The 13,223-nt window shown below is 33.3% G+C and overlaps 1 protein-coding gene across 1 annotated transcript; it reads right to left on the reverse strand.

Annotated features, from left to right (window-relative positions):
* Positions 1 to 3,522: 3,522 nt before the first annotated feature.
* On the reverse strand, positions 3,523 to 4,099 carry LOC133681959 (mitochondrial import receptor subunit TOM9-2). The gene has a single exon (XM_062105171.1). The coding sequence runs from the start codon at positions 4,005 to 4,007 to the stop codon at positions 3,687 to 3,689; it is 321 nt and encodes a 106-aa protein (XP_061961155.1). The 5' UTR covers positions 4,008 to 4,099; the 3' UTR covers positions 3,523 to 3,686.
* Between the last annotated feature and the right edge of the window lie 9,124 nt (positions 4,100 to 13,223).

A 13,223-nucleotide genomic window follows, 5' to 3' on the forward strand; every position in this document is an offset into this window, starting at 1 on the left:
AGAAATTGAAGAATAACATATAATTAATATAAGGAATTGCAATTCTAGACCTAGAAACAATCAAGTAAGAACTTGATTGAATTAATTTCTAAAATTAGCCTAAAATAATATATATGATATTATTTAAGAGACAAATTGATATTTTATCATTTATATGGTTTCTTAGATTTTTCTATAAATACAAAGTTTTGGTACATACTTTTTTGTGACTATAATACAGTACAGAAAAACCTAAAACACAATAGAAAAGAGTTAACACTCAAATGTATAACAATCAATCTCCTAAAAGAAAGGCTTGAAGCAAATATTCAAAGCCGAAATGAATATTTGATCTTCAGGTATAAATCCTAAACAACTCTAGATCTGTCTAACGAGATCTTTGAGACTCCTAAAAAAATTTAAATTTGTCGTTTCCGCTTGTTGTTACCTATTTTTGGGTTCCCACACAAAAATTAAAAAAAAAATATATATATATATTCGGAAGGAATCCAAAAAAATAATAGGAGTGAGAAAATGCTGGAACGCCCATAAAATGGATAGAAATTGGTTGCGGAGGTTTAAAAATACAAGAATTGGAATTTAACAGTATATTTTTAACTGATGGGAGCCCTGTTGACAAGAAAAATTCAATTTGTGGAAGAAAAATTCAAAATCAGATGTTTATGGACTCAATTAAATATTATCTAAGGTTTAATTGAATTTATAGAGGGTTTGATTGCAAGAAAAATTGATTTTTAAGTCAATTTAGGTTTTTATTGAAAGAAATTAAAGTTCTGGGGTTCAATTATAATTTCGAAGAGTTGATTTGATCAAATTAAAGGCTTAATTGCATAATTATTAAAGTTTGATGGCCAATTAGGGACTTAATTGAAAAAATCCGAAACCAAGCACCAAACCGGGAAAGGCACTAAAATCAAGGGATCCAATTACAATTTTTCCGAGGGCTTGATTACAAAATTGTAAAAACATCTAAGGATCAAATCAGAAATATCCATTTGAAATTTAAAAAAGGCGCTGAAACTATTCATTGTCTTCTTCGCTGGCAATGAAGACAGGAGAAGAAAGTGGAGCTGCAATCAAGGGAGGCATATCTCACAGCTGATATTCCTCACCACCATAATACACGCCGGTCGTTACCACGTTCCTACCATAACGCATGCATCCTTTGGCTATAAAAGCCAGAGGAGGGACTGAGCAAGAAGGAGGGGGAAGGAGAGAGCATAAGGAAAACAGAGGGAGGGAAAAAGATTTAAAAAGCAAAAAACAAAGAGAAGGAAGAATAGAGGAAGAACTGAAGAAGAGAGTAGCTTCGACCTATCAGTTTCACCATCGTCTTTGTCCCCAAGCACCAGCTTCACCTCCAGCTGCAATAGGGAACAGGTGAGAAGAAAAGAAAAAAAAAACAAGGCAGATCGAGAAGAGACGGAGAGGAAAAGAAAGGGAGGGAGGAGCAGGAGCAGGGGAAGAAAGTACGAGACAGAGGGGGGAAGAACTGGAGAGGAACCAGAAAAAAAAAAACACACATAAGGGTGACGGTTAGAAAAGCAAAGAGAAAGAGGAGGAAACAAGAAGCCAGTAGACGAGGACAGCATCACCATCAACTTTCCCTTCTCCAGAACCAGGAACTAGACCGAGCAAGAAGAGCCTGGCGTGGGAACGTCCAACAAGCAGAGAATTAAAACAGCATCACCTTTCTACAACACCACCCTCCAGAACCAGAGGCAGCAGAACAAGGAATCAGTAACAAGAAAGGGGATGCAGAGAAGGTCAGAGAAATAAGAAACCAACAGATGAAACTCGACATCACCATCGGCTTCTCCTTCTCCAGCACCAGGTACGCTCATTTCCTTTCTTTCTTTGCAAATGAGTTTTTTTACTGTGCGAAGGTAATTACCTTCGCACTGTTCATTTCACGCGTACCTTCGGTTCCCCAGCCAGGTCACTAGTTTGAACCAGTGACCGAGCCGGGTTGGCAGGGTCCAGCCCAGCCACATGAGTTGAGTTGGACCTAGCCCCAAAAAAAATAAAAAAAATAAATCAAAAAATTTCAAAAAAAATTTCAAAAAAATTTGTGATTTTCCCATATATATTTTTTTAATCAATTTTGCACATTATTAGTTTGTATTTTTATATTGTAAAGATACAAATTCGATATTAAAATATCTTGTTTTCGTCAAAACAAAATAAAAAATTAAAAAAATTAAATGTTTTGTTTTCATGTATACGGCCAAGTCTCTCAAAAATAAAAATAAAATCATATTGTATTTTCATACAACAAAAAAAAATTCAAAAAATGTATTAGCATGCATTTTGACTTTAATAACCAGTTTATTAAAGTCACGAGAACCATGCCAATATTTCAAAAATTTTAAAAAAATTACTTTGTTTTCTTTTAATATCTAACGTTACGACCTTATAAGTAAGACGTATTCTGGATATTAAATTCTTTTGTTAACGTCAGAACAATTAAGTTTTACCTGATAAGATAAGGATCTCCTTACCGAGTAGGACTTTTCTTAAACAATAGATGGACCAACAATTAGAAAACACAACAAGACATTAGGTTTTACAGACAATAAAACAATGCAGCCTACCTTAGGTAGGGTATATTTGAGGTGCTCATACCTTCTCTTTACGCAACCAGTCCCCGTACCCGATCTTTGAGACTAGTTAGGGTTCCTAGTTACCAAAATACTAGGTGACAACTCTCATTCCATTTTTCCACTAATAGAAAACATGAATTTCTTGTCTCCCCACATTTGCCACATTTTTAGACATTGGAAAAATTTTGAGGGTGGATATTTTCGCCGCGACGCCGCACACATGCGACACCGCTGCATCTATTTATCTTGGGAAACCCAACACTTGTATGGTCACATTAAAGTCCCAAGGCTGGTGTGAGTCAAATCGGTGCATCATTTTAATACGAAAAAGAAATTACTCGGTGTGTTTGCTTAATTCATATGGGTGAATCAGAGTAGCCATACTAGAACTCTACAAACATCGCAGCTGCAAGTTAACGCATCACAATTCACAACAGTTTAAGGCTGAACGTCCCAAAACTGCACACCAAGAGCCTAACTCGGCATTTAAAAAGACACCAACGGCTGTTTAGCACCACCAGGAACCAAAAAGTATGCCCATGCCTTAAAACCCTAACCAGAGAAAGTAACAACAACTCCACCTGGTTAGCCTGGGCTCACACTTCCCTGTGTCCATGATTTTCAAATCTCAAATTCTTATAGACAAGCCTCAGGAGGATTAAAATCATCAAGAATGCGATAACCACAGACAGATAGGTTTACTAGACTATGAACTAAAGCTGCCTCACTGAATTCTACCAAAAATCTAAGACAACCTTATCCTCGGCATTCGTCATAACCCGCTTGGTTTGGCTTTCTGACTTGATTAATAACTAGATTATGTGACCAATGATGATAAACCTAGGAATCAAATCAAACATCAAAAGTCCCAAATAAACATTCATTCAAATATCACAGAAAACCCAAACTTTCACAGAAATTAATCACCAAAACCCGCTTTAATCGTTGCATTCAAAACCCAGACATTCAATTTAAAGAGAGAGAATCAACATACATCAATTACTAAAGCTGTAAATCCAAATCCCTAAACAGAGACTAAAAATGAAACGCAGCATAAATTAACAATCTCTAACCGGATCGGATCTACTTGGGTGGAGCAGGGCCAACGGGCGGGGCACCAAGAAGGCTTTGCTGCTGGAGCTCGAGCTCGTTGAGTTGCTGCTCACGGTCCATCTCGATAATCAAAGGAACGGCCAGGATTAAGAAAGTGGTCCCGGCAATCCAGGCGGCCTTGCCTGTGCTTTTAAGAAGCTTTTTGGCGACAAAAACGGCGTCGGAGGCTGCTTGCTTTCCTTTAGATACGATTTGAGTGTTGTTGATTTTAGCCAGGATGTTTGGTTCCTGCTTTGAAGAGCCTCGCCGGTCCGGGAGTGAGAGTCCGCCTCTTCGAGACTGCGAAGCCATGGTCGATGACAGGTAAGCAGCACCAGGAGTACCAGCAGCGGCAGCAGGGTTTCGGGTTGATTAAGGGTTTTATGTGTTCCAGACTCAGCTTTTGCTACTGCCTTGTCCTGCCAAATTACCCTAATATCCTTGGAATTAATCAAATAACAAGGGAATCTGGAGGATTATCCAGAAAATGACGATAAGGCTAAAATCTAGATTAGTCAGCCACTCTAAATTTATTGATTCTAAATTAGTCCAAAAAAAATAACTTACTGTTCACCTAAATATGATGCGACTAGATCATTTTTAAAAAAAAATAAAAAATAATATTTAAGCTATATAGAAAATATTTTATAATGTAATTAAATTTGTTTCAGTGAATTAATTTTAAAATATTTTAACCTAACTTATAAGTTTGTCATCTCGATTTTAAATTAAATAGTATAAAAATTACTTTAATGTGATCTAATCAATTTAATGGCTTCAAAAATAACTTCAATGATTAGTAAAAACATTATTTGACTTCAAAAAAATCTTCAAGATAATATTTTAAAAAAAAAATTGAAACAATGATATATTAAACCGACTTGGGTTTCGTAACTTCACTCATCAAACTCGTGATCGGAATCATGGACTCCATCAGATTTAATAATTTTATTTTTTAAAACTATTTTTTATTTAATTATACGATAATAAAAATAGACACTTGCAAAACTAAGTACCTACCAAATGTTAAGATGTTTGTTTGAGATTGTAATAACTTTGTAAAAAAACCAAAAGAAATTATGAAGACCAATTTAAAATTAAAAAAATACTGAAAGAGAAAATTGAAAAAAACAATAAAAATTCAATGTTGAATGATGAAATTATAAAAAAAAATCAGAGAAAAAAGAAAGATGTCAGGCAATCGAGCTTAGGTGGTGCCTCTACTTTTAAAAATTAAAAAAATTATCTTAATCATCTTATAGTTAGGTCATTTTTTACTTTTACTCCATTTTTTAAGAGTAAGTTTATACCTTAAAGTTTATAAAATTTTATATCCCCACTCATGAGCATTAAAAAAATCAACAAAAAATGAGATTATTTACAAGATTGTCATTATATTTCAATTAATAACTAAAAAACCTTTATATTAAATATTACAACTTTACCATCAAACTAATAATTACTACTTTACCACCAAACTAATATTATAACCTTGCCAAATATTAAAAAAAAAACTTTCACAGATGAAATTTCAATGAAAAAAATCATTATCATTAAGCTTCCTCATTCTAATCATCATCATCATCCTCATCAATATCATCAACAAAAGCAACATTCATCCTTTCCTCGTACCCTCCTCTTTTACAAACATTCAAAAACACCATATCATTTTCATTATCATCCATTACAACTAGAGCAAAGAATGGAATATAATTTATAATTATATTCTTTTTCAAAATTACATATTATTGTTCTTGTGATTACATGAATTTAAACTTATATAAAAGTAAAGGTTTTTGAACTACTTAGATCTATCAGGTGATGTCGACCCTGAAAATTAATTTTATATTAAAATAAAGTAACACCTTTCTTTTTTTTTCATAACAGATATAAAGGGACAAACATAATAATTACTAAATTTAATTGAATTACTATATTTAATCATAATTAAGTTATCAAATAACTTAATTAACTCCTTCACGAATAAAAAGAATTTTTATGGCTACACTTTAGTTGACAACCCAAATCCCAGATACCAACACAAACAACCCGGAATAGAGCACCCACCCATCACACCGGGCAAACTAACACATTCTCACAAGTCCTATCAAATAGGAAAAATTGGTCAACACAAACCAGACCGATCAAATAGGGCAAACTGGTCAACACAATCCAGTCCCATCAAACATGGCAAACTGGTCAACACATAGGTAGGACTATTGTATAATTAGATAGTAAAAGAAATTTATCTAGCAATTCTCAATAGCATTTAAAAGAAGCGAGGTGTCAAGCACCTACCGGAAGTCTGAGGATGATACACAGGATTTTGTCTCGACGCTCCCTCGATTGCCTCTCCTGTAACAATAACCACCCATCAATTTCTCATGATGTAATTGATTTCTCAAACATTTATCATTTTGTTAATTAAGTTACCTCAATTAGTTTTTCTTAATTTAAAGAAAATACATGTTTTCTTTAAATTTCATTAACCATCTCATGACCTCAAGACAGTAATCAATCTGCCATGATTCCTACACATCATATTCTGAAATTAAAATTCACTATACAAATCTACTATTTCTTTATTCTTTGGTAGAATATACCATCCACATGGGTGGGAATTTTTGTTGAAAATTTAGGTAATTAATGTACACATTACTCAACAATAATACCACATTGGTATTCATTATCAATCTCCATCAATTTATCATTTCCCTAAAATTGTCATTTTTTGACCAAAAAGGTTGATACGGGTTCAAATTCTTTTTTTTAATCAATCCACTACCCATCATTAATTGGTGATAATAATACATCAAGATCAAGATTTCTAAACAATAATTCACCCCCCTAAAAATATTGGTATGGTCAGACCTCCCTCCTTTGAAATGGTGGATTTCTCTCTTTTTTTTTTATAGCTAGCGTGTGAATTTCCTTTTGAGGTACTTAACAACATTACTATATAAAGAATTAATATCATTTTTTCAACAACAATCTCCCTCTCCTAAAACCCCTAAAATGTCAAGAGGGAGACAAACTTTTCTTTCAATTTTCTTAAATTGAAATATTACCCAGTACTTTTTCTATTATTATTCATTTAAACACTATTACCCAGTACTTTTTCTATTATTATTCATTTAAACACTAATCCATCATCAATTCACTCGAATTTTCCAATACCTATTTCAACACTTACATCATACTAAAACATTTCAAAATGCCAAACACATGAAAAACTATTTAATCAATGGTTATGGAGAAGCTGATCACCTTGAGTTTCAAAGGGTAATAGGAGATTTGAATATCAAAACTTCCTTTAACACACTTCTATTCCTCTCATCTTTCTCCTTGTTTTGTCATGACACCCCCTAGAGTAGGGTCTCTTTGATTTTTTTTTCCTTCAATTTCTCACCTTAATACCTTTCTATCTTGCTCTAATCCTTTAAAATCAACTTTGAATGAGGAGCTTCAGTGGATTTGTTTTGGGTGTTTTATCTCATAATTTCTCTTCCCTCTCTTGCCCTATGTCGGCCATTTTAAAAGAAATAAGGACATTGTTCATGCTTTTATGGTGTGGATATTTGTCCCTATTTTCACTTTAGTTCTTGCACTTTCATTATTTATGTATTTAACCCCATCTTTCTTTACTTCCATTCATTTAGTTTTAGTTGTCTAATTATTTGCATTCATTTCAATTTTACCCTGCTTGTATTATTTTATTTTAACCCTTCTAATTTAACTTGGTCATTTCTTGTTTTTTTTCAAAATTTTATCATATCTCTTGCCATATAAAATTTTTTACCAATTTTTTTTTATCACAACCGCGACTATTGCGATAATTAAATTTTGTTGAGTTTTACAACTACAACCAGTATTTTGACTAGTAGAATGATTGTAAGTGAATTTAACTTGTGGTAATACAACATCTCAATATCTTCTTCACCAAACTTCTCAAAAAACTTCCCAAACTTCGATTAATGAATTTAGTTTTCCCATTAGTTTATATATGACAAGTAGTGCTAAATTAAAGATACCACCAAGTTTCCTTCAAAATGTATGCCAAAAAGGACTCATGAACTTGGAATCTCAATTTGAAGTTATTTTGGAATGTCATAAAGTCTAACAAACTTCTTAAAATATAAATCAACAATATTAGTAGCATCAAATGTTTTGCTACATGGAACAAAAGTGTGTCATTTTAGAGAACAATCAACCACCACCATAACTAAATATTTGTTCCTTAAACTTTTAAGCAAGCTTAGCATAAAATTCATGCTGACATTTTTTTAAGGAGCTTTAATGACTGGAAGTAAAGTGTATAAACTCAAATTCTGACTATGTGATTTAGCAATATGGCACGTCTTACAACATTGTATGAACCTTGTAACATCTCTTTCCATCTTTGGCCATAAGAAATTGTCCTGGATAACAACTAGTGTTTTGTCTCTCCTAAAGTGTCCACTAAGTCCAGCACTATAAGCTTCAAAGATAATGGCTTCCCTCAAAGAACATTGAGGAATACATAAACAATTTTCTTGTAAAAGATAACCCTTTATCATAATAAAATGCTTGGAAACACCACTTTAACATTTAGTCCATATCTTGTCAAAATCACCATCATGTTTGTAAAGATCTTTTAACACTTTAAAACATGTCATTTGCATTTGCATATTAATCAATAACAAATGTCTTCGACTTAAAGTATTAGCAATAACATTACGAACTCCAGATTTGTGCTTCATATAGAAACTGAAAGTTTGTAAAAATTGAACACAAATGGCATATCTTTGGCTAAGTTTTTGCTGGCTATTAAGAAATTTCAAAACCTCATGATAAAAAAAAATAACACGGATGGTTTTAGAGGTAGATAATGACATCGATGGTCCAAAGCATGAAAAATGACATAAAACCCCTTGTCATAAACTAAATATTTCCTCTATGATTCACTGAGCTTCTCACTATAAAAAGCAATATGTTTGATCTCTTGGTTAAGAACATCACCAATGACAACATTAAATGCATCACATTTAATTTCAAAAACTTTTTGGAAATCAGGTAAACAAATAATAAACGTATTGGTCACCTTTTATTTCATAATTTCAAAACTCTTCTCTAACTCGTTAGTCCATTTGAAACTCCATTCTTTCAAGAATTTAATGATTGGAGCAATAATAGTGCTAAAAGTTTTTATGAAATGCTGATAAAAAAAATGCCAAGCCATGACAATATCATGAAGAGTTAAGGACACAACCAATTAAGAATTACTTCAATCTTTCTAGGATCCATCTTCACGCCTTTACTAGAAACAACAAAACCCAAAAAACAAGGTTGTTTGTGAAGAATTCACACTTCTTCAAATTAGTGTAAAACTTTTAACGCTTAAAGTCTGAAATATTGCTTACAAGTGACCAAGATGCTCCTCTTTATCCTTATTGCATGTAAGAATATCATCAAAGTAAATAATAAAAAATCTACCAATAAAAAATTTAAACGTATCATTCGTCATCCACATGAAAATAATAGGTAGATTATAAAGACCAAATGGCATAACCATCCATTGAAAAAGTCCATCCCTCGTTTTGTAGGTTGTTTCTCATTCATCACCAACTCTCATTTAGATATGATGGTAGCCACTTCTAATATCAATCTTTGAAAAGGTGGTAGCACCATAAAGTTGATATAGTAAGTCTTCTAGCCGAGAAATAAGAAATCAATAACCAATAGTGATTTTATTCACTGCTTAACTATCAATACATATTCTCCACGAGCCACCCTTCTTTGGAATAAGAAGAGAGGGCATAACACATGGACTTTTACTTTCCTTTACCAAGCCCTTCAAAATTAACTCATCAACCTACTTTTATAACTCTGTATGTTTGATAGGACTTATTCAATAAGATGCTTTGTTTGGAAGCAGAGCACCCAAAATGAAATTAATGCAATGTTGAATATCTCTTATCAAAGGAAATTTAAGTGGTATATTTTCAAGAATCACATCAAATAACTCTTCAAGCAAATGTTGAGCTTTATGGGGTAAATCTTTTATTTCATCATTTTCCTAAAAAACAACAATAGCGGAAGCCAAATCAACATCATCAACAAGTTTTTCCATTTCAAAATAAGTAACCATGAGTGTTTCCACCCCTTTAAAAGGTTTGGAAATAAATCCATGTTTAGAAGGACCTAATACAATCTTCACACCATCTTTTACAAAAGAATAAGTACTCTTAAAGCCATCATGTTAAACTTTCATATCATATTATCATGGATGACCAAATAATAAATGACATGCATCCATAGATATTACATCACACCAAACCTAATTAGAATAATGTTTTCAAATGGAAAATGATACAGTATATATATATATATATATGTATACATATATGTATATATATATATATATTCATTACCTTTTATAGGGTTAAGGGTGTTCTTTCATCTTGAGTTACAACTTGTTCACCATATCAGTAGATACAATATTAGCACAAGCACAACTATCAATGATCACGTCACAAACTTTCCTATTTGCATTGTAACAAGTGTAAAAAATATTACAAGGAACCCAATCTTCACTCATCATAAATAACACTCAAACTTCTCTAAATGATAAGTAACTCGCCTTAATCAACACAAGTCACTTCATCTTCCTAATTTGATTCATTTAGTAAGTCATCTTTGCTAGCAATCTCTTCCTCCATAATAACAATAATTTTGCGATCCAGATAATTAGAAGCAATATGTCGATACCGTTGACACTTAAAACACTTCTTTGAATTAGGACTTGAGGAACCAACTACTTTAGGACCAACCCCAACACTTCTCTTCACCATAGCCTTAAAAACAGAAGAATTTGTTGTTGTAGTACTCTTTGAGAATGAATTACTCCCCATAATAGAAGAGCTCTCCTTAGATATTGATTTCCAGCTAGTCCTTTTAACCTCTTTCTATTGCTTCTCCACATTTAGAGCAAGTTTTCTAACATCATTGAATGTCCAATAAGGCTGCAATTGAACCATATTAGCAATATCGCACCAAAATATCGGGCTATTATTTGCTCCTCAGGCTCAACAATATCGCACTTAAGCATGAGCAATTCAAATTTCATTATATACTCTTCTACTACTAGTCTAGATTGCCTTATAAAATTCTTTTGTTGATAATGTTCAGATAAAAATCTCCTATTAATCTCCATTTTCATCTTCTCCCAAGACTTGATCTTGTTTCTGCCTTCATGAGCCCTTTGCTTTTTAAGATTCTCCCACCTTAAAGGAGTATATTTTCTAGGCTTAAAAGCCATTAACTTTACTTCTTCTTCTTTTTTTATCATCAGGATACTCTTTAAAATAAAAAATCCTCTCAACAGTTTGAAGTCAATCAATGAAATCTTCAGGTTGTTTTTTCCCTTTGAATTCAGGAATATCAACTCCCACATCAAAATCTTGATAAGGTCTTATATTCTTTATTCTTTGATGTTGAGAAGAAGAATTGTCACTATCATTTGTGGTGTGGTCTGCGATGGAAAGGATTAACACCCTCTTCATTATTGTTAGAGGAACCAATTTCAATGTTATTCTTATCATCATCATCATCATTGTCTCATTTCTCATATTGTTCAAGACGCTCTTAGAGTTACTAGATTTTCCTTCTCATTTCATCATTTCAAGAGCATAAATGTTGTAAACACCTAGAAAAAAGAGAAGTAAAGTCAAAATGACTCCACCATCGCTGTCGATTTCTGAATCGGCAATGACATAGTTTGGCTATCGATTTCTGAATCGGCAACAACGTAGTTTTTGGCTGCCGATTTCTGAATCGGTAGCAACGCCGACACTATAAAACCTAACAAAAATTAGTATTGAACTGGCCTGTCCTAGGGGAGAATGGGAATAGAAACCAGCCCAAGATAACCTAAAAGGAGATATTGTTCTAACGCCCAAACACCCCAACACACTTATGGAGGCTATAAACACAAGGAGAGAGAAATAGTGGCTCTTCACTCTTCCCAAAACAAACTACATGCTCTTGCCCCCATCCTTCTTAATAAAATGAGCTGCATGCTCCTGCCTTTCCCTCCTTCCCAAAGAGAGCTCAATAAACTCTGTTGCATGTGCCTTTCAGAGGCATGAGAGAGAGAAGAAAGAGCTAGATGAAGGGCTAAACACCTGCAAACATGAAAGGAGAGGGAGTCTAGAACTTGTGTGAAGTTGACTAGAGGGGAGAAACCGAGAGGGAAGAAGAAGAAGAAAAACTGAGTGAATAAGGGAAGAATATTGTCAACCTCTTTCCTAAAACTACTTAGATTCGTGAGGTATGAACCATGCCACATCTCCATCTATTCTTGGGACCTTGGGGCAGGAAAAAAAAAACCCTAAGAAAATGACCTAGGATCCTTACATCAACTATTAAGGAAATCTAGTCTAGAAAGAGGGACAAAACCGAGGCTAATTGGGGGGCTTAATTCTAGAATATTTAACCAAAAAAAAAGAGCAAATTTGAATGCACAAACTTGGAAAGTTGGTCGGCCTTGGTGAGGGCTGGAAAAAACATGGAATAAAGGAATAAAATACATAGATGACAACCTTGCTAGAGATGTTAAATCATGTGAAACTGAAAAAAAAATTATACTTGTGTTAATGGTGTGATTTCTGCATATTTGGTTGATGAAGTTATATGAAAATATGTTGAAATGATGTAAGTGTAAGCTTGTGTAATTAATAATTCTTAAAGAAACATGTTGCAGCTGAAACATGAATTACATTCATATGATGAATAAACATGTGTAGTTGTGAATCAAGGGAATAGATATGTATTTGTAAATCGTGATTGTGAATGTGCTTGTGATAAAATATAATGGAATTACATAAACATAGGTTAAATGAATGAAGACATGGTTGTGATAAATTATGGTGATTATACTTGCAGAAATGAAATAGATTGAGTGTATGTGCAAAATTGTATTAATGATTAAGCCTTAGGAACATATCAAAGATAAAATGGAATATCATCCTATGATAATGCGTTGATTTTTTTGTGTGGTGAATGAATTTGTATAACTTGAGCTAGTGGTTAGAAAAACCTAAATTAAATATGCATATTGAGATTTGGTTGTGCGTTGTTCATGACTTGTGATAGGAATTGGATTATGATTGTTGTCAATATATGTCCAAGTCTCGGTTAAGAAGTGTTACAAAGGAGAAAAGCCTAATGTAAGCCTTACACCTGGCTGAAAGGAAGAAGTGAAATCAGAAATGATCGTCGCTGATGATTTCTGAATCAGCATCAACGAGGGTTGCATTGATGATTTCTGAGTCGGTAGCGACTCGGTTTTCAATGTCAAATTGTATTGTCGATAGCGAATCAGTTTTCGCTATCAAATTATGTTGTTTGCAGTCGAATTGTGTTGTCTAGAGCGAATTAGTGTTTGCTATCAAATTATGTTGCATGCAGCGAATCAGTGTTCGCTGTCAAATTGTGTTGTCTGTAGCAAATCAATGTTCCTGCTGAATTGTGTTGTCTGTAGCGAATCAG

Source organism: Populus nigra, chromosome 2 (genome assembly GCF_951802175.1).
Source record: "Populus nigra chromosome 2, ddPopNigr1.1, whole genome shotgun sequence".
NCBI lineage: Eukaryota > Viridiplantae > Streptophyta > Magnoliopsida > Malpighiales > Salicaceae > Populus > Populus nigra.

Coding starts and splice junctions, on each gene's coding strand:
- LOC133681959 (XM_062105171.1), bottom strand. CDS start 4,007: ATGGCTTCGCAGTCTCGAAGAGGCGGACTCTCACTCCCGGACCGGCGA.